At 53.8% G+C, this 18690-nt stretch overlaps 6 protein-coding genes across 6 annotated transcripts; 3 read left to right on the top strand and 3 right to left on the bottom strand.

Moving 5' to 3' along the window:
• The first annotated feature begins 563 nt into the window (after positions 1 to 563).
• SODALDRAFT_135779 (hypothetical protein) lies at positions 564 to 1190 on the top strand. The gene has a single exon (XM_028606745.1). The coding sequence runs from the start codon at positions 724 to 726 to the stop codon at positions 1090 to 1092; it is 369 nt and encodes a 122-aa protein (XP_028467499.1). The 5' UTR covers positions 564 to 723; the 3' UTR covers positions 1093 to 1190.
• Positions 1191 to 2531: 1341 nt separating this feature from the next.
• On the top strand, positions 2532 to 4561 carry SODALDRAFT_331793 (sorbitol dehydrogenase). The gene is made up of 2 exons (XM_028611546.1): positions 2532 to 3208; positions 3374 to 4561. Exons 1-2 carry the CDS (start codon positions 2997 to 2999, stop codon positions 4305 to 4307), a joined length of 1146 nt encoding a protein of 381 aa, XP_028467498.1. The 5' UTR covers positions 2532 to 2996; the 3' UTR covers positions 4308 to 4561.
• Positions 4562 to 4972: 411 nt separating this feature from the next.
• On the top strand, positions 4973 to 5882 carry SODALDRAFT_358100 (hypothetical protein; the record flags this gene model as incomplete). The annotated part of the gene is made up of 3 exons (XM_028614068.1): positions 4973 to 5234; positions 5398 to 5482; positions 5606 to 5882. 3 exons carry the CDS (start codon positions 4973 to 4975, stop codon positions 5880 to 5882), a joined length of 624 nt encoding a protein of 207 aa, XP_028467497.1.
• Positions 5883 to 8796: 2914 nt separating this feature from the next.
• On the bottom strand, positions 8797 to 9644 carry SODALDRAFT_135717 (hypothetical protein). Its single transcript, XM_028606744.1, has one exon. The coding sequence runs from the start codon at positions 9477 to 9479 to the stop codon at positions 9012 to 9014; it is 468 nt and encodes a 155-aa protein (XP_028467496.1). The 5' UTR covers positions 9480 to 9644; the 3' UTR covers positions 8797 to 9011.
• A 166-nt stretch (positions 9645 to 9810) lies between these two features.
• SODALDRAFT_274781 (S-adenosyl-L-methionine-dependent methyltransferase) lies at positions 9811 to 11084 on the bottom strand (the record flags this gene model as incomplete). Its single annotated transcript, XM_028607954.1, has 5 exons — positions 9811 to 10234; positions 10353 to 10484; positions 10578 to 10649; positions 10714 to 10856; positions 10920 to 11084. 5 exons carry the CDS (start codon positions 11082 to 11084, stop codon positions 9811 to 9813), a joined length of 936 nt encoding a protein of 311 aa, XP_028467495.1.
• A 41-nt stretch (positions 11085 to 11125) lies between these two features.
• SODALDRAFT_377615 (hypothetical protein) lies at positions 11126 to 18125 on the bottom strand (the record flags this gene model as incomplete). The annotated part of the gene is made up of 29 exons (XM_028614922.1): positions 11126 to 11270; positions 11318 to 11385; positions 11797 to 11911; positions 12014 to 12639; positions 12726 to 12922; positions 12957 to 13191; positions 13270 to 13829; positions 14099 to 14384; positions 14722 to 14729; positions 14827 to 14952; positions 15022 to 15065; positions 15250 to 15289; positions 15342 to 15422; positions 15483 to 15548; positions 15581 to 15688; positions 15822 to 15943; positions 16032 to 16219; positions 16316 to 16364; positions 16488 to 16565; positions 16641 to 16669; positions 16746 to 16817; positions 17056 to 17116; positions 17193 to 17450; positions 17502 to 17552; positions 17599 to 17672; positions 17752 to 17797; positions 17830 to 17928; positions 18012 to 18045; positions 18082 to 18125. Coding segments are annotated over 29 exons (3909 nt in total), but the record flags the coding sequence as incomplete, so codon positions are not given.
• Positions 18126 to 18690: the final 565 nt, after the last annotated feature.

Below are 18690 nucleotides of genomic sequence, written 5' to 3'. Positions count from 1 at the left end.
TTCTTCTTCTTCTTCTTCTTCTTCTTCTTCTTCTTCTTCTTCTTCTTCTTCTTCTTCTTCTTCTTCTTCTTCTTCTTCTTCTTCTTCTTCTTCTTTCTCTTGGTTTGTTTTCTTTTCGTATATTTAGGGTGGTTGGGCTCCTTTTGGAGCTTCTCCCAAAAGAGGGGACCTCGGCCCCCGACGCTCTGTTTGTCTCGCTGTCGGTAGTGCTAGGGCAGCTTTCTTTTACATGCCGTGGGGGTTTCGGGTTGTCGAGAGGAAAAGCGGCATTGAGGGCGATGGCGAGAACTCGCTGGGCGACGACGGGGGGTTGGCACGCGGGCAGGCACGCTGGATGGGTCAAGATCGGGCACGGATAACGGGGACGTTGCTAAGGGACGGGGAGTTTTCTCGTTGGCGTTGACGGGGTATGGGTTTCGAGCCTTTGGGAAAATCGTGGACTGTCGGTATGGCACAGTTGCGGAGGGGATGACGCGGTTTGCAGCTGCAGTGTCGAGTTGGGAAGCACCATTCAGGTGTGGTTGACCGTTTCGTTCGGGGTCGGGGTCGGGGTCGGGGTTGGGAACAAGCAACAAGCAAAGCAAAAAGCAAAAAGTCCCCTATCCTTGTCGGCATCGGCAGGGTTGGCAGCCACCCACCGGGAGCCACAAGCCACCGAACCCTTGAACGACAACCACGCAGTCCCCACCCCGAGTGGCTGATGATCTTTGCGATAACAAAGTCATGGCCACAACTTCTATGAATCGCAACAAGTACCTATTCCAGAGACATCGACATCTCTCGCTTCATCTTCTCTTCATCCCTCTCGTTAGCTGCCATGTTTATGATGATGTAAGAAACGCAGATTTAACCCAAACCTTTCTTCGAATTCTTGATAGCTGCCTTTTAGGGAACAGTGATGGCTACGGTCCGTCACTGTTTAATCCGGCATGGAAGCACGGCGATCCGTGTAGCCTGGAACACGTGGGAGCATGTGGGGTTGAATTGAATTTCCCAGCAATCAGAATATCAACCAGACAAACTGCGATTGTGGGCTTTTGGGTTGTCGAGAGCGAAGAGAGCGAAGAGAGCGAAGGTTTAGGAATTCGATGAAGATATCAAATCGGATATGTTGAGTTGTTTAGACAGCATATATGGATGGTGAACCGCGAAGAGCTGGTACATACGGGGTATAGAGCTCATTACATGTGATGCATTATAAGATGAGAGTTTTGGTGGCTCAGTTCAAGGGTGATGGCGGTTTAAACGCCGACCCAAAGGAAGGGGGTTTTTCCGTTTGCCGGTGCCGTTTCAGTGCACGTGCCATGTTGGGGGAATTTAGCCGGCTTATCACCCCTTCGGTGTACAAAGTACAACGTACAGAAGACGCCAGAGGTCACAGTGACAGAGTACCTATCTACCTTACCTACCTATATGACATGGGATTATGTGGGAGAAGCTTGGCCTTTTTCATGGAAACATCCGAGTGCAAGTTCCGTCAACGTCTAGGTTCTAGCCAGAACCAAACCCAATACTTCGAACTAATCAAGTAACCTATGGAGCTAAGTCTAGGTATTTGACGACACAAAAGGAAAAAAGAAACAAGTTTGTTTATCTTGAGTATCTGTACTGTTCTGTTGATCGCCAAGGTAACAAGGGGTGACTGACAACTGATATTGGTGGTCTTTGGGAATATATCTACTTATTGAAAGTTGAGAGGCACGCGTCAACGAGGCGAAACTAATAATTATGCTACTCCGTTCATCTGACTACTCACTCCTCACTACTTACTGCATGTAGGTATATCCAAGAAAAGAACCCACCGCGCAGGTTTCAAACCTCAAAACGAAGTGCCGGAGACTGGGTAACAGCCGCTATCGCTTAGGTTCCCCATAGAAAGGAACTCCCGGTTTATAAAACTTCACTACCAGGGACGGCTGCTTGTCCCTCGACCAGCGACTGGACCGCTACAAGCATCACAAAGCGAATGCGAGAACTAGTGTAAAAACGTCCGATCCCCATACCTAAGGTAGCCATATCCGTAGCATATGATCACAGTGATCACAACCGGCAAAATGACGCGGGTCCAGGGGTCCCCACGGGCCGGTGACTATCGACTTTCAAGGACGTTTTGACCGGGGGTTTTGACCGGGGGTTTCTCGGAGCGGATCGAAGGAAAAGGTCACAAACACGGGACGTGATTGGCGCGGGAGACGGTGGTGGGCGTCGGCCTGACAGTGGCCGAGTGGCTTCCCACCCATCCAACCGTTTACTTCGATTTGGGAAGCGGACCCCACCGCAACCCCCATATGAGCTTTCCGGCCGTCGTACTGGCGTCTTACAGGCTATCCAACCAGTGGGCAGACGAACCGGAACCGCAAAAAGCAACAACGAAAAATAAGAACGAAAAGAAAGAAAGTGAACCCGTCCATTGGGGTCAGTAATACATACTTCGCTATGTGGGGTCTTCCCTTTTCCGAAGAATGATCCCGACGGTGGGGGGGGAAGGGAAGAGGAGAAAGAAAAAGAATGCCATCTTCGCAATAATATAATATGGTCATAGCCGCATCTAATTACCCCTCGAAAAGGATACTAATAAACACCCTCTCCTTATTATATATCCCTTTACCGTCGACTGATTGCTTTGTCAAGCCTGTCAAGGTTATTAACTGCGTCGAACTCGTGTTGCCGTCGCAGGCGCAGTCGCAGCCGTCACTTTTCCATTCTTCGTATTTCAACTCCCCCGCCCGCCTGCTGCCGATCACCGTTGCGAAAAACATCCCCTCCCCTCCATCTCTTTACGATTCGCTATCCAAAGTCGGGACGTGCTTTGTCATAGTTATTTCGCCAAAAATCGTCATACATTCTAATCTGCGTCGCGGGGGCATTCAAAAGGGGGACAGGAAAAGAAAAAGAAGCAAGGGTCAAGAAGGAAGAAAGGGGGACAAAAAAAAAGAAAAGAAAAAAAAAAGGGATTAATTCTCCGGCATTGCTGCTCTGCTAGCTAGCTGCTCATCATGGCCGCGCCGGATATCACAAACGGAGCCAAGAGCGACCACCCCGTCAACGGCTCCGCGAAGCCCTCCAAGGCCAACATCGGCGTCTTCACTAACCCCAAGCATGACCTGTGGATCAACGAGGCCGAGCCTACCTTGGAGCAGGTGCAGTCTGGCGAGTCGCTCAAGGAGGGCGAGGTGGCTGTAGCTGTCCGAAGCACCGGTATCTGCGGGTATGTCTTGTGTCTTTGCTAATCACTTTTTCCCCTTTGTATTTACTTTTACTCCTTTTCTGTCTCTGTTTCTGTTGCTTTCCTCTCTCTCTTTTTTATTTATTTATTTATTTTTAAAAAAAGAAGGAAATCGCGAGAAAGACAAACTAACCACTTCCTCCCCAGCTCCGACATCCACTTCTGGAGCCATGGCTGCATCGGCCCCATGGTCGTCGACGGCGACCACATCCTCGGCCACGAGTCGGCCGGCGAGGTCATTGCCGTGCACCCGAGCGTCGACCACCTCAAAGTCGGCGACCGCGTGGCCATCGAGCCCAACGTCATCTGCAACGCCTGCGAACCCTGCCTGACCGGCCGCTACAACGGCTGCGAGCGCGTCCAGTTCCTCTCCACCCCGCCCGTCCCGGGCCTCCTGCGCCGCTACGTCAACCACCCGGCCGTGTGGTGCCACAAGATCGGGTCCATGTCCTACGAGGACGGCGCCCTGCTCGAGCCCCTGAGCGTGGCCCTCGCCGGCATGCAGCGCGCCGACGTGCGCCTCGGCGACCCGGTCCTGATCTGCGGCGCCGGGCCCATCGGCCTCATCACCCTGCTCTGCTGCCGCGCCGCCGGCGCCTGCCCGCTCGTCATCACCGACATCGACGACGGCCGCCTCGCCTTCGCCAAGGAGCTCTGCCCCTCCGTCGTCACCCACAAGGTCGAGCGCCGGTCCGCCGAGGACGAGGCCGCCGCCATCGTGAGGGACGCCTTCGGCGGCGTCGAGCCCGCCGTCGCCCTCGAGTGCACCGGCGTCGAGAGCAGCATCGCCGCCGCCATCTGGGCCGCCAAGTTCGGCGGTAAAGTCTTCATCATCGGCGTCGGCCGGAACGAGATCAACATCCCCTTCATGCGCGCCAGCGTCCGCGAGGTCGATATCCAGCTGCAGTACCGGTACTGCAACACCTGGCCCCGCGCCATCCGTCTGGTCGAGAGCGGCGTCGTCGATCTCAGCAAGCTCGTCACCCACCGCTTCAAGCTCGAAGACGCCCTGAAGGCCTTTGAAACCGCCAAGGACCCCAAGACTGGTGCCATCAAGGTTCAGATTCAAAGTTTGGATTGAGGAGGATCGGAGGCGAGAGGATGCGGATAAGGGGACAGGGCATTTCTCCTCTTATTTCTTCTTTTTTTTTCTTTTCTTTTCTTTCTTGCCATGTTATTACGTCTTGTAGAGCCTAACTTTTACCAATGGCTCGTCATGATTTAACGGCTTTCTGGATATAAATACATACCTCCATGCGTATAGCGGCGTGTGACTGTTGTACTATACAATGATGCATCTGTATTCTGTAGCTCCACTGGGATCTTGAAGGCGTCAAAGCTTCGGTGAAACAAATTGAAATACAGGTACTTTACCTAAAGCCGAGGTCAAACCCAGTCTCATGGATTACTTAAGCAGATCGCTTTATCGTTACAAAGTGGCACCAATTGACTCTCCCTCATTGGCCATTCCCAAATCAGTTTAGCGCGGCCTTCTCTCTCTCCGGCCGGGCTCGCGAAATCTTCCGAGCCTCTTTTTTTTCACATCACCTCACTTCATCACTTCGACAACCCAACACACTCTTTTCCCGCCTCAATACCCGTCCATTGGCTGCCACCGACTACTCCATCCCGCATCTCGGAGCCCCCGACCTCTACCTCCCACCGAACCATTCCGAGTAGACCCGGCCGGCTTCCAAAGCCACCACCCACCACCCATCAAACACCAAACACCAAACAAACACAACCATGTCCGCCGTCATCGCCCGTCCGTTGATGCGGACCTCCTTCAGGACCGCTCGCGTCTCCGCCCGATCCGCCGCCCGCTTCGAATCGACCAGCGCCCAGAAGGCGACAGAGGCCGCCAAGGAGACCGCCACCAAGGCGTCGCAGGGCCTCAGCCGCGTCACCAGCTCTGCCGGCCCTGCCATCGTTGGCGCTGCCAAGGGTGTCGCCGGCGCCTTGAACAAGGTCGGCGGCCGGACCGGCAAGGTCATTCGCTTTGTTGAGAGTATGTCCGCTTTGCAATTGATCGGCGAATCTTGTCTCGCGACTCCCCCGTTCCCGCAGTCTCCCTGGGCGCAGGAACAAAAAAAGATGATGGGGGAGGAGTATTTGGAAAGCGGGCCTCGAGTTGAAAGACGGAAATACTGACGGTAACGAATGAATTGCAGAGGACATCCCCTTCGTCGTCTACTACGCCAAGGTCGCCCTCGAAGTATCCAAGATTGTCGTCCGCAACCAGAAGATGACTCCTCCGTAAGTTGCTCATCCCTTGCGCGGCCCTTCGAGAGCAATCGTCCCTCGGGCGAAAAATGACCTTCCGAAAAAAAAGGCTAATCAGACCCGTCTTTCTTCAACCCCCGTCGGACGGAAAAAAAGATCAATCGAGACCTTCCAGGCTTACTTCCAAAAGGCCCTCCAATCCGCCAAGAACCCCGGCGCCCTCCTGGCCTCCGCCTCCCAGACGGCCAGCTCCGCCGCCTCCCGGCCCGGCACCGCCGCCCAGCGCCTCCGCGGCCTCGACAGGGCCGCCATCCTCGCCGGCGGCGTCGTCCTGGCCGAGTGCCTCGGCTTCTTCACCATCGGCGAGATGATCGGCCGCTTCAAGATCGTCGGCTACCACGGCGAGGCCCCTGCTGCTGCCGCCCACCACTAAATGTTTTCCTTTCCTCTTCGCAACCTGAACATAACAAGCAAGAAACGTGTCTCTGCAACCGGGGACGTGGCAAGGGAGAGAGAGAAAGGTTGAAACAAACGGGTTTCGATGTTTGATGACGGCGCCTTCCTGTTTTCTCTTTCTCTTCGACAAGGATCAGCAAAACCTTATAGACAAAGATTAACCTCGGGATCGAGGTTAGGGGAATAAATCTCGGCATTACGCGCGTCATTGTGGGGAGGTTGGAAGAACGTCAGAGTCTCTGTCCCTTGCTTGATCGCAAAGAGGGCGGAAACGAATCACTCGGGGCCGAGAACCAGCCATGAGGGGAAGTCCGGGGAGCGGAGGCCGAGTTTGGTCTGGTGGTGTCCTACCAGTCTATGGCCTCCTCGCTTGCGCTGTATCTTCTCGCATCATCTTATTATTTTTTTCTTTTCTTTTGTAAACTCTGTACATCAGCACCATGCCCTGCGGTTCTGCTGCGGGATCTCCCTGCCTTGTGTAGGATCAATTGACCAAGGAATTTCCCCCATAGTCTCTCCATCTTCCCCGATTTTTTGCAACCAAGTCTTGGCTGAACTGATAACATAGAATTCCACATAACGGAGGACAAAGCCCGAAGCCTGGCGGTTCTTTCGCATCGCAGCAGTTTCGTCGTCATCCCGACTGATGGCCTCGACGAGTGCGAGACTCTGGGAGCAGACACGTCAGGGGCACAACAAAAAAGAAAAACAAAACAAAAACAAAACGCCGCAGTCCCGCATACGATAGGCAAAGCAAGTGGACTAGAACAGCCGGGCTGAAAACGCGGTTTGTTCTGTTTTGTTATCAAAGCGCTGTTGGAAAGAAGAAGAAGAAGAAGACGGCAACACCAACACGACACATTCACGCCACGCCACGCACAAGTGCCACCCCCTTGGCCGCACACGCTGCGACCTACCCCATACAGCAGAACGAGCAACCCTACGTACGGCCTTGCATTGTCCCACAATAAAATGAAAAAGAAATAGAGAGAGATCGCGCGGGGGACGATAACGTTGATCTCACGGAAGTTTTACGAATAACAACTCACACCCCAAGAAACAATCCTCCCCGGGCCATATGATCCCCCCCTGTGCCTAACCTTCACAAATAGTGGGTGGCCTCGAGGCCTAAAGAAGAAGAGCATGGCAACCCGACGACAACCATCTCGTCGAATCTGCCCGGCCAACGCACCGCGCAGTAATCCCAGGCCGCTAGCGATGTGAATCACAGAAGAGGAGGAGGACATTACTCTCGAGGTCATCCATCTCAGGCAGGCATGTTGACGTGGTCACCACCCCTTTTCCCTCGCGTCCCCTCGTTCCCTCGTCCCGAGGCCGACCTTCCCCCAAGAACGTTGGCGCCAACTCTCTCAGAAGAACGCAAAGGGGAAGTGCGCGCAAAAAAAAAAAAAACCCCCCAGTCTTCCATCTGGTTAACCTGCTCTCAAATCCCTGCCCCTTGTTCATGTCCCGGCTGCAATGCCACCTGTTCTTGCAGCTGGGATCTGAGTTTGGAGAATACGTGGAGGAACGAGTTCTATCCAGCTGTCGCACCTCCTCCTAGGACAGAACAACTCAAATTGCGGGGTGAGGAGGGGGGGAAGAGGCGGCTGTTGTTCACAAACCCTTATCGACGGGTGGTCTTTTGAAGTTCGAACAAGACCCGACTCGATCAACGCTGCTCTCGCCTTTGCTTCTCCCATTTTATCTACTCACTCGCTCGATCGAGGCCTGTCCGAGAACTATGCTTACTTCCACCCTTACTGGTGAAATAAACACCATGGGCAAGATTCGGGAAAAAGTTCAACAAGCCCGCTGATGAACCCCGAGGACACCAGTCCTGTGCCAAGAGACTAGACAAGCAGTAGCCATTATGCATGCCGTATGAGTTGCATCCAAAGACAAGAAGGGTTAATGTCGCGGGAAAAGCTCCGCGGAAAAGGCGGTGACTTGGGCCCAGAAAAGATAAAAAAAAAAGAAAAAGAAAAAACCAAAGGGCGGGGAGCGAGCAGGGAAAATGCTAAGAGCGCGCTTGGGGGAGCGGAGACACGGCATAGGGCGCGCGGCGATGCCCCACGAGAGCCGGACAGACATGGGAGGTCCCATGATCGACTGGCCCCGGGGCTGGCCGCAGCGTGGGTTCTTTCGTGCGCGGAGTGGGATGGATGCGGAAGAGGAAGGCAGAGGCGAGGGGCGCCCCGATGGCGACTACCGAACCATCTGAGATGCATATTATATACGGGCTATCCCTTAGAGAGGACTCATACCTGCCCTTTGAGTCGCTGCCTTTTCCTTTTGCAGGGTTGATACCTGACGCAGGCGATCAGGGAAGGACGCTGATAGAAGTTCTCAAAGAGGACAGGAACATAGGGGTCTGTTGCAGACTTGGGGGGTGACGGACGGTGACCGAGGTTCGGTGACTGGGCGCCTAAGCCAGAGCAGGCCACTCGTCTTGCTATATTGAGTGGAGGTCGAAACGAAAAGACGGCACAGAGAGGCATGCAATGCCTTCTTGGGGAGGGGCGTCGTCCGGACGGTCGTCTTTTGGGCCACCGCTGGTCGCTTCAAATGCTATAAAAGCAAACAGACGTCCCGGCCATCTACCCGGCCCAACTCGAAACACTGAAGAACCGATCAGTGCATGCGAATAAGGGCGAAGGCCTAGGGTGTGATGAATGAAGGATAAAGCAAACAGCTGCACGGTTTCACAGTCGCGCATCTCAACAAACATCCCCGCCGATTCACCGTCGGAGAAACTGTGGGCGATGTGCGAGTATCATGTTGCGCCACTTGGCTCGACTGGGGGAATGCGATCAGGTCCGGAGTGCCGAGCCGATTGCTAATGCTAGACTACCTTCGTTACCTCTAGTTAACATGGAATCAGCACAAACTCACACCAACCCCGGGATAGGCGCCCCAGCCAATAAGGACGAGGGAAATCTAAGAAATCTACTGGACATCACGAGTTGTTCGGTTGCGTCTTGGGCCGGACATCGGCGGCCGAGTGGGGGCCGCGCAGTCTCAAGAGCCGCGGTTCCTGGGATTCACCATTCCGACGTCGCGCGAAACCAAGACCAAACCATTCGAGAAGGGCAAGAGCAAAGTCCTAGCTCGAAAGGAAAGGAAAAGAGTGGCGGGAATAACAAGTTAAACCGCAGAGGTGATTATCATGTTGTAGAGAAGGGGCAGAACAGTGTGGATTGGCCCTTTGCCAGCCAGGAGCTTGTGCGAGATACGACTCGTTGATCGTGCATTCTGCATTCCCTAACATATCCCTTGTCCTTCCATCCGTCTCATCCTTGTCAGACACGACCATGCTCCATATCCTCGTCGCCCCCCCCCCAAGGGCTAAAACTGAACTGGCTGGTATAATATGACCGCTCCGGTCGCTGATTTGGACGTGCGAACAGCCGTTATGGGGCTGTGGAGGAATGATGAGAGAGACAAGAAAATCGGCAATAATGCAGCGGTTGGTCAATGGTAGCAGCGATGACGACTGTGGTAACGGTAGAACACAATTTGCTAGCATAAACCAATCAATTCGTGCTAGTTTCCGAGGAATCCAGAGCATCATGATGCGCTTCAAATGGACTGTTCCCTAGCTCTAACCGGGGGGAGATGGGCTTCGCGGCGAACGGGTGCCGGCAGCCGTCCATCAACACACGAGACTCGCTAAGAAGGGAGGGGGAGCAAGACTGAAAATTCTGTGGGGAAGAAAGCTCGTAGCACGTCGAGATGGAGGGGGGAATATAGGTAGTGTCGCATCGGGTGCAGGGTGAATTTCACGCGTTATCTCCCGCATCATTGGCTAGGTTTTCTCGCCGTCCAGATATATCTAGGGGGCGCACGAATCAGCAGCCACGCTCTCAACGTGCAGCTCGGATGAGAGGGAACTCAGAAGGTACTCACAGTCTGCAATAGGCATGCGTTCTGAGATCGCAGAGTTTTCGCTTGACCTCGGCGGATAGTGAGAAGACCTTGTCCGCGGGCCAACGTTCCACCCTCGTCAAAGGTGCTAGGCTTAGCGCATCGATCGAATGAGTGAGGGCAAGGTTGAACCAGCGGCCAAGTTCGCGCTGTCGTCGCTCGTGGGTCCAGGGGTTGATGGGTAGCTGTATGATGGTCTCGGTAACGTCCGTGAAGCCTATGGCTCGAAGCTCGCTTTTCGTCCGCTCGTTGACATCCAGAGGTACCCCGGCCGTTCTCATAGCGCGGTGCAGAGCGTCGCTCCAGGTAACAAGACACGAGTCTGGACTCAGACTGTTATCGTCCGTCCGAAACTGCCATTCCACCTCGATATGCTCGAGGAAACCCCCCGGTCGGATGTGCCTGTATGCGAGTTAGAGGTTGGGGTCTACTCGAACGGGGGAAGAAAGAAAAAAAAAATAGGGACAAAAAAAAAAAGGGAAAGAAAGGAAAAGCGGGGAAATGTTCTTGCCTGTAACACTTCCTGTATAGATCGGTCCAATCCCTGATGGAACCAAGCAGCATCTGAATGTGAATCAAATCGTAATCCATCTCATGCACGGGCCAGGGCTCTTCAATGTCGGCTTGCATAAACGAGACGGAGGACGGAACACTGGACAGTCAGGTTATTCGATGAGCACATTGTCGTACAAGCAAAATAACAAATGCGAGGCAAGGGCAGAACAATTCGCATTCCCAAACTTACTCGGGTGGTTGGATAAAGGACAGGTCGAGACCGTGGACGAGGCCATGGTTGTTCGGGCCCTTCCAGAGACGACTGTGTCCAAAACCATTAGCTGCCACTGTTTTTCGGCACTCGTCAGAAGGCTTAGGAGTCTTACTCGGAAACATCAATGGCCCATATGCCCGTGCCCGTGCCGAGGTCGAGCACCCGGGCACGTTCCGGTAGAGGGGCGTCCCAGTAGCGGTTGTTGCGCGCCAGAGTCAAGAGCTTGTGGAACATATCCAGCCTGTCTTTTTCTTCCTGTCTCACACGTAAAGGTTTGAGCGTGGGCTCACATCAGGGGCTGTCGCGTGGAGTACCCACCTCATCGATAGGAAACATGTACCGGCCGCGACGGTAGGAGCCATAGGAACGGCTATTTTCCATGTAGCTGCTGACTGATGTGCCAGGGGTTCCGCTAAACGAAAAAGAAAAGAAAAAGAGGAAAAATCCGTCAGTGATTTGTGGCTTGAGAAACGCGCGGGGCATCGTCGTGATCAGGATATCCCAAAGCCTACCCGTTAAGAGACATGCTTGCCAAGAGACGGTATGGGGCAGAAGAAACCGTGGCGTTTGCAGTGGATCCAGGTCAACTCCTTGAAGGTCAAAGCCAGAGTCTCCGTTGAAGCTGGGAAACCGACGTGGATCAATCAAGAAACCGATGAGCGTCGGTTGCTAAAACGGCACGGATCAGTCCTTCGGTCTGAGTGGTCCGGCTAGACAAGCAAATTGGGCCAGAGGTTGGGCGCAAGATCGGCGAGAGCGGTACTAGGCAGGCTGCAGATTGCCGCTGACGAGGTGGGAGATAAGGTGAAAGGAAATATGCTTTCAGTCTGTCGCGATTAGTATCGTGTGGACTGACAGGGTGAATGCAGATAGGTCAAGAATAAGGCCTCCGAAGGGTCAAATAAAAAGAGCCAGTGGAAAGGTGGGTAAGCAAGGCACAATGCAGGACGTAGGAGCTGCACGGAGAAATTGTGGCAGGTCGAATAAAAAGAAAGGGCAATAGGGCCATGGGTGGTAAGTCTCGGCGAAATGTTCTCTCGATATAGACCAGGGGGAAAAGAAGTTTAAAAAAAAGGATCCTCTCGATAGCGTAGGGCTCGTGGGAGTCGAGGATATATATATGCAGATTAGGAGCATAGAAAGAAAAGGGATGAGAAAGGGCGCAGAGATGGGCAGAATGTAACGATCAACCAACAAGCATAACATGAGGAAGCAAGGTTGGCGTATAATGTTGACGGCCGGCCGACTTGGATGAGTGATGCCAGCGACTCGACATGAGAAGTCACTCGACTTGTTGGCTGTTGTGGTTGCTGTTGTTGTTATGCCAAAGACAACACTTCCACCCTTCATGCTTCCTCGCAGGTTTCTTCCCTGCTTAAGGCAACCAGTTCTATTCTGTGCCATGTACCGACCAAACTCTCACAGGTAGGTACACGAGATGAGCAAAGCATCTGGTTCCCGCCTGTTGCGCCGGTGTAGTGTGGGACAAGACACGACACGTCGCCGAAACGAGGAGGCCCTAATGCGACCAGAAGAATAGCGAGGATCACCAAAACGGCCAACAGTCCAGCGGGCTTGAGGACGTGGCAGGCACCTGTGAAAAACAAGATTGTTTGCCTCCTTTCGAGGGCAGAGCTGGCGTGCAGGGAACAGGACACGAATCTGGGTAGATGGAAAGGCGGATAGACGGAGGGAGGAGGCAAAAGCAGGAAGAGAAGAGAAAGTGCGTGACGTGACGAGACGAGACGAGACGAGACGTTGTTGGCCCGAAATCCGAGCAAGTGCATGCGGGTGTGCGAACTCGCGCGTGTGGGATGTGCATGCATGCGCGGTGGTCCGGTCCTTGACGGTAGAGAAGCGGACGGGGCGCCACCTGATCGGCTTATGGCCTCGACCTCGGTGCCGGTGGTTGTGGTTGTGGTTCTGGTTGTGCCGCCCAGTCGCAGCCATATTGCGGCGAAAAGCGGACAATGATAGGGACGGTGGGAGGTATGAAATGGGCAACACAGGAAGGGCTGTCCAAAGCGAGGAGAGAAGACTAGATGATGCACAACAAGCAGAGGGACTCGAGTGCGGACCCCCACCCAAATTGGGGAAAAGAAGGAGAAAGCTAAAATGACGTACCTTCTGGGGAAAGACCGTTGCCTTCGCGCTTCTCGCCGAAGACTGTGTTTGAGCCGCTTGCTGGGTAGGTTCTGGCCGCTTCACGGCCGCTCTCGTTGGCCGAGTCGGGAGCGTCACACAAAAGCGGGCGAGAGAGATATGGCAGGAGTCCAAGTCTCTTAGAGGAGAAGGTGACAATGCCGGTCACGCGTTCTTGGCTCGTTTATGTGAGGGGACGTTAACGGCGTGTACTAGTTTGGAGACGACCCTGACGACGGCGTGGTAGCGGTTAAGAAAAAGGGGAAGTTGGGGGGGATGCGAGCGGTGTGCAGCGTTGCAAAATTCGACGAGAGCGCTTGGTGAGAAGACAAGACCGTAAGAACGAAGAAAACTGGCCCGGCCCGATGCGACAGCGGACACTCCCGTCGGCAGTGAGGAATGGTGGGATGGGACGCCGCAACAAAGTTGAAGAGACAAGGGGGTGGTGCTCAACAACTGGCGATACGGTGCGCGCGGGGGGGGGGCGATCAACCGAAAAGCGGTGCGTAAAAAAACAAAAAAAAACCAAAGACGACTCGAGGACTCGTGGGATGGGGTCGCTGGAATGGAGATGTGGTTTTTTCTTCTTCTTGCCTCCTTTTCCTCTCCCCCCTAGGCAATTCTGCTCTGCCCCTCCTTCCCAATTCCTCTTTGCTGGTTTCGGGCTTTTCGGTTGCTGATATTGGGCGGTGGATGTGGGAGATGCAGCTGGGGAGGAATGTAAGGTACGTGGTTGGCGGAAGGACCGACAAGGTGGATTGCGGGTAGACACAAGTCCACTTGGATGCTAGTTTGACGAATCCAAATGGCAGATAATGCGACTTCTGCGTGACTGCTCGCTGTTCCGGGCGGAATTCCGAAAAGGAGTCGTGCCGGAATAGGACGTGACCAACCAAACTGACATCCCCAGTGTTGTCTTGACTGGCGAGATTGTGTGGTGATAAAACTGACTCGGCCAAACGGGAAGGGGGAAAAATGGGGTTGGCGCGAGCCGGTGTGCTTCCCGTCCCGGTCCTATCCTGGTTCAAGGGGAAATCTGCGACGTAACGAAGCAATACAAATAGGCCTTGAAGGAGCCGCCTTTGACTGGGACCGAATTGGCCTCACATCCCTCTTACTCACAGCCCGGGGATTGGTCGTATTAAATAAAGCATATATACTAAGACCGCCAGGAGCAGCCCGACCGACGAAGAACTACCAAGGTAAGGTATAATTACAACGTTAGTACCATCAGCTCGACACGGGACACGACGGGACTGGAGCCCTCCCCCCCCCCTCCCAAAGATTAATGCCGTGCTCCATATACTACCTTACCTAGTACGAAGTACAGATACTCCGTCATCAGTACTCTGTACCCAGTCCCACTTCTAACGTAGGGACTTCTGCTGGTGTGTTCGGTGTCTGAAGGCCGTGTGGCCCCCAAATCTTGTCTTGTTTCGTCTTCGACCGGCCGGGTCGTCTGTCCCTGGTCAATTGTCGCGGCAATGTTCCCTCGATTGCGACTTGGGCATGGTAGTTCGTCATGCCGTGTTTGGATGAAGGTATCGCACAGGCCCGTAGAGCTGGGATCATGGTTTCTGGCTGGCCTACCGGCCCGGGAGCGGGGTGGGGAGAGGGAGAAGGGCTCAGCGATGGTGGTGCCTGAACAAGCACAGCTGCGCTAGGTAATATTCGTACTCCGTAGAACATGCACAAACAGCAGACGTCTGATCTGTAATTACTCAAGTACCTCAAACATTCTAAGGTATCCTTTCGGCTCGATTCATGCACCATCCACGACGCTCGTTCAAGCGCTATTCTCCGATATTCTCCGATGCTATGGGCGGTACTCGAAGAAGAAAAGAACACAGAGGAAGCGGAAGAGAAAAAAAAATAGGAAATGGGAGGACGCGAGAGAGTGGATAAGCTTGTGATGGCAGTACGGGATACTTCATACGTAAGGTATGGCCCTACAACAATGCAATGTCCGTCATCTCACATTCACGCCTTTGATGACACGACCATCTACACAATCTGGAAAAGGGGAGAAAATTAATTTACAGAAAGGAGGGATCACTGCCTTGGACATGTACGAAGTAATTACGAAGTATCCACGCCGTGGGATTCGGAAGTGGGGAAGTGGGTCTTGAGGGTCTGGAGGTGGTGCACCTGCGCCCTGTGATTAGCGTGTCCACTATCCTGGTCCTTCACCCCACCAGCAAGATGTCGGCTTGGCAGGGAAGTTCCTTCTTCGTCAGCTTCCTAAGACGCTCTAGAGGTAGAGGTAGGTAAGAAGGACAGAGTAGGAGCGGTGGAGGGTGACGAAGAAGTCTCCTTCTGATACTGAGTATGAATTGGGAGCACGGGGTAGGCACACCAGCGTCTACCCAGGGAGGTACCTGCCCTCTTTTCCTCGCACATACGAGCATGAAGTTCTTATTACCTTACCTACCTACCTTAAGTACCATAGTCCCTTACTGTCTTGGTAATTAAGGTACCTAGGTAGTTCCTTCCCTGCCTAAGGTACTTTCTGGTAGAGGGAGAGTGATGTAGGGGTAGGAGCATCCCTGGCTCTTGGTGTGGGTTGTTAGAGTACCTTACCTTACTTGTCGCCGATACCATCGCCCATCCGGAGTCACTGCAATGGCCATCGCAATTAAGACGACGTTGTCGACTTCTTCGACCCCATTGTACACGTCACTGCAAAATGGCCATTCCGTCTCCTGTCATCCTTTGCTCCGAACCTTGTTCCCGACATACCCACTCCGTCGTATTGTCCGCATCTTCTCCATCTTTTTCTCGCTCTCGACATACATATTAGCACGCCTGGTAAGGTGACGGCGGACACACACCATCACGCAACATCCCGAAGAATCAGCCTCCGAAAAACGGCGTCCCAGCCACTCATGCCGGCCCAAGCCATGATAAGGTACGCAACGGCGTCGTCTTGGGCTTGATCCGGATACCTGGGTTCTTGACACCCCAACTTGGCGTAACTTTAGGTGCTGACCTGCCTCAAGTATCCGTAACTTCCACCAGTCCTGAGGACAGATGCATCTGGCAGCCTGGCTTAATTACGTCCCACATGACAGTGCATACAGTGCAGTACAGTGCAGTACATCATAAGGGTCCACGGCGGAGTAAAGACACATGCTAAGGTCTTGCTGCTGATGCGTGGACGCGGGGGCGCAGGGGATAAAACGATGGAACTCAGCAGGTTTCTTGAGTTGCAGTCGAGTGGCGTGGGTTAACCAATGACCAATGCAGGTACGTTGTACCTACATAGTCTCACCACGACATGCCGTGCACCCTCCCGACAAGACTGTCTGGTCCGCATGTCTCATCTACCCTGAACAGACCAAACCAGGACATGAGGATTCTGTTTCGAACGAAGCAGGGATCTCGGAACAGACCACGATCATACAACTTTGATTGTCTTTCCTGGTCTATTCCCTTCTTGTCCAGGTACGCTCCCTCTCCCCCATAAACATTCTGTCCTACACGTATTGTTTCCTTGGGCCTCCCCTTGTCGACCCGTCGTGTTCGTGTACATTCGTACCAAGGGTACCCAGGAGCCTACCTTATCCTGATACGTTCAATGAGGCACCAATCAATGGCTTTGTCTCGGAACACGCGCTTCTTCTACCGGTCGATTTCCATGGCACTGGAACCAGGATTCCGAAGCGAGGGTGGTACGGCATCTTGCATGCATTATGTATGCCTTGCCTTTATAGCCACATACGTACGGAGTAAGACTTTGCACACAACCGAATCGAGCAAAGAGCTGCTGTTGACGCATAGACCCTGGTCCTCGCCCCCCTGCACGAAGTAATCGATAGCTGCCTGCGTTGGTGTTCAAAAAACAGTCAAGCCCTGACGAGCATACTCTATACAAAGTCGAGACGCGGCAAGGTGCACAACAGCCTGCAGCCCGAACGCCTCCATACCTCAGCAAAGCCAAACAACCCCACATTTTCGGGCCATCAGCAAATTAACGCCCCATAGCGGGCTGGATGCACCAACCAACTGGTGATTCATATTTGCCGTTGTACAAGGTACTGATGCCCGGCGTGTCGCCAGAAGCAGGACTCCCCTCTGGTGAATGAAGGGATTCCATTACCTATCTCTTCGTTCCATGTCTTCCTTGTTCGGAACACCCGCTCATCCATTCATTCCCAGCCGCCCCCGGGCCTTCCGTGGTGGGTCGACCCGACGGACTGGAACGGGACCCAAATTCTACAGCCGTCCACCAACGGGAACCGAGGTTCCCTCGCCTAGACTTGGAAAGACTACGGGGATGAACCCTATCGACTGTCTAGGGCTGGATATGTACTGAACTTGGCGGTGAGCCAGCTCTTCAGCGTCGACGCGAGGGACACCAACTCGGAAGCTGCCTGTCATGCGAGATGGCTAGCTTTCCTCAAGAGAGAGCCTCCCCTAGGCCGATCGTGGTTTCATGGATAATCCCACCGACAGCGGCGACTCTGAGACGCAGCTGGCAGTTTTTATGCATCTGTGATTAAAATGAGCGACAAGCAGGAAGCCCGGAGGAACCGGGCTGAGCTGATCATTGTTCGGGACTGGACGAGCGGATGCCCCGTTTCGTGGAATAACCAACCCCCCAAGGGAGGCATCCGGCCATCGTACAACGTACTCAACGCAGTCTCGGAACCAGGGCCAGACCGAGGAGCCGACAAGGTATGAACCATTGCTTTTGTACTCGTATCCCTTTGAGACCAGTCAGACATCGAAATCCCGGGGGCAAGCATGTGGTTCCACCCATGCTGCACTCCGTGCAAGGATGGGTAAGATGGTACCAGACTGTCGGGTCTGACCCTCACATGAGCACAATTTGGTGGCGTTTACACAGGGCGACCTGGACCACAGCGACCACGGGCGGGTGGCTGAATCGAAAATGACTTTCATCATTCGCATTCGAACTCGGCGGGACTCAACCATGTCGTACGCACGAAGTACTTGTGGTCATGCTTCCGTCCGTCGGTGTTTTACCTTCCAAAAATATCCGTACGTGTGCCGTTGATGGGGCTTATCGTTTCCCGTGCGTCTCCTGTTGGCTAAAGAAACGGCATTTGCCGAGCCCGCTTACCCGCGCCAAGCACTGCGGTTCACCAGACAAGAAGACTTGTGATGATTGATGGATGGCATCCGCTACCATGCAGTCGGTAGCCTGTCCCAGCCAACCATCCTGAGGCGAATCGTTTGTACATGCAGGTGTTCGTTCGCACATCATGTCTCATGTCTCGTAAGCAGTGCGTGCCACCACCTCACCTCGCGAGGTTGCAGCTCAACTGACCATTGCCGCCTGAAGTCCATCTGACGACTGAAACCATAGAATTACCGCCTCAGCTTTTGAGTCTGGTCGTTGGCACGGAACAATCCCATTGTCGTCGTCTTCTTTTTCTTTTGTAAAATGCGGTGATAGGACGACGACAATGTCGTGACGCTAGGGGTAGGCGCCGTGGGATTCTTGGAATGGGCTCGGCGTGACGCCGGACGGCAATTGAATTTGGGGGCCATCTTCCCATCCAACAGGCTTCTTCATCCCTGCCTGCTCTGCCTCTGCTTCAACTTGAACAATCATTGATGCAATGGAGCGGGCAAAGCAATCTTCTGGCTGGCCACGGTACGAGGCGAGACGCTATGACAACATTTTTTTCTCTTTCTTTTTTTTTTCTCTCTCGTTTCGACCCCAAGCGCCAATACGCGACACGCGGTACGCGGTACGCTCTCTCATACACGTGTAGAACGGCGCTTGCGCGTGTGCCCAGACATCACAGCGGCAATTTGCAACTTCTACTTGGTAGACAACCGAAGCACGACAATCCGTGGATATCATCAGCGTCGCTCTCTGCCTAGGGCCACGAGAAAAAGTCCGAGTTTGGCTCAGCAGTCAGGCGTGTGCGGGAAGAAGCTGCTGTGAGCTGCGGACACCCCGAAACCTTGGGCA

The sequence above is a fragment of the Sodiomyces alkalinus genome (genome assembly GCF_003711515.1).
Source record: "Sodiomyces alkalinus F11 unplaced genomic scaffold SODALscaffold_3, whole genome shotgun sequence".
NCBI classification, from domain to species: Eukaryota; Fungi; Ascomycota; class Sordariomycetes; order Glomerellales; family Plectosphaerellaceae; genus Sodiomyces; species Sodiomyces alkalinus.
Note: the sequence above shows the minus strand (reverse complement) of the source record. Positions and strands in the feature narration are given on the sequence as shown.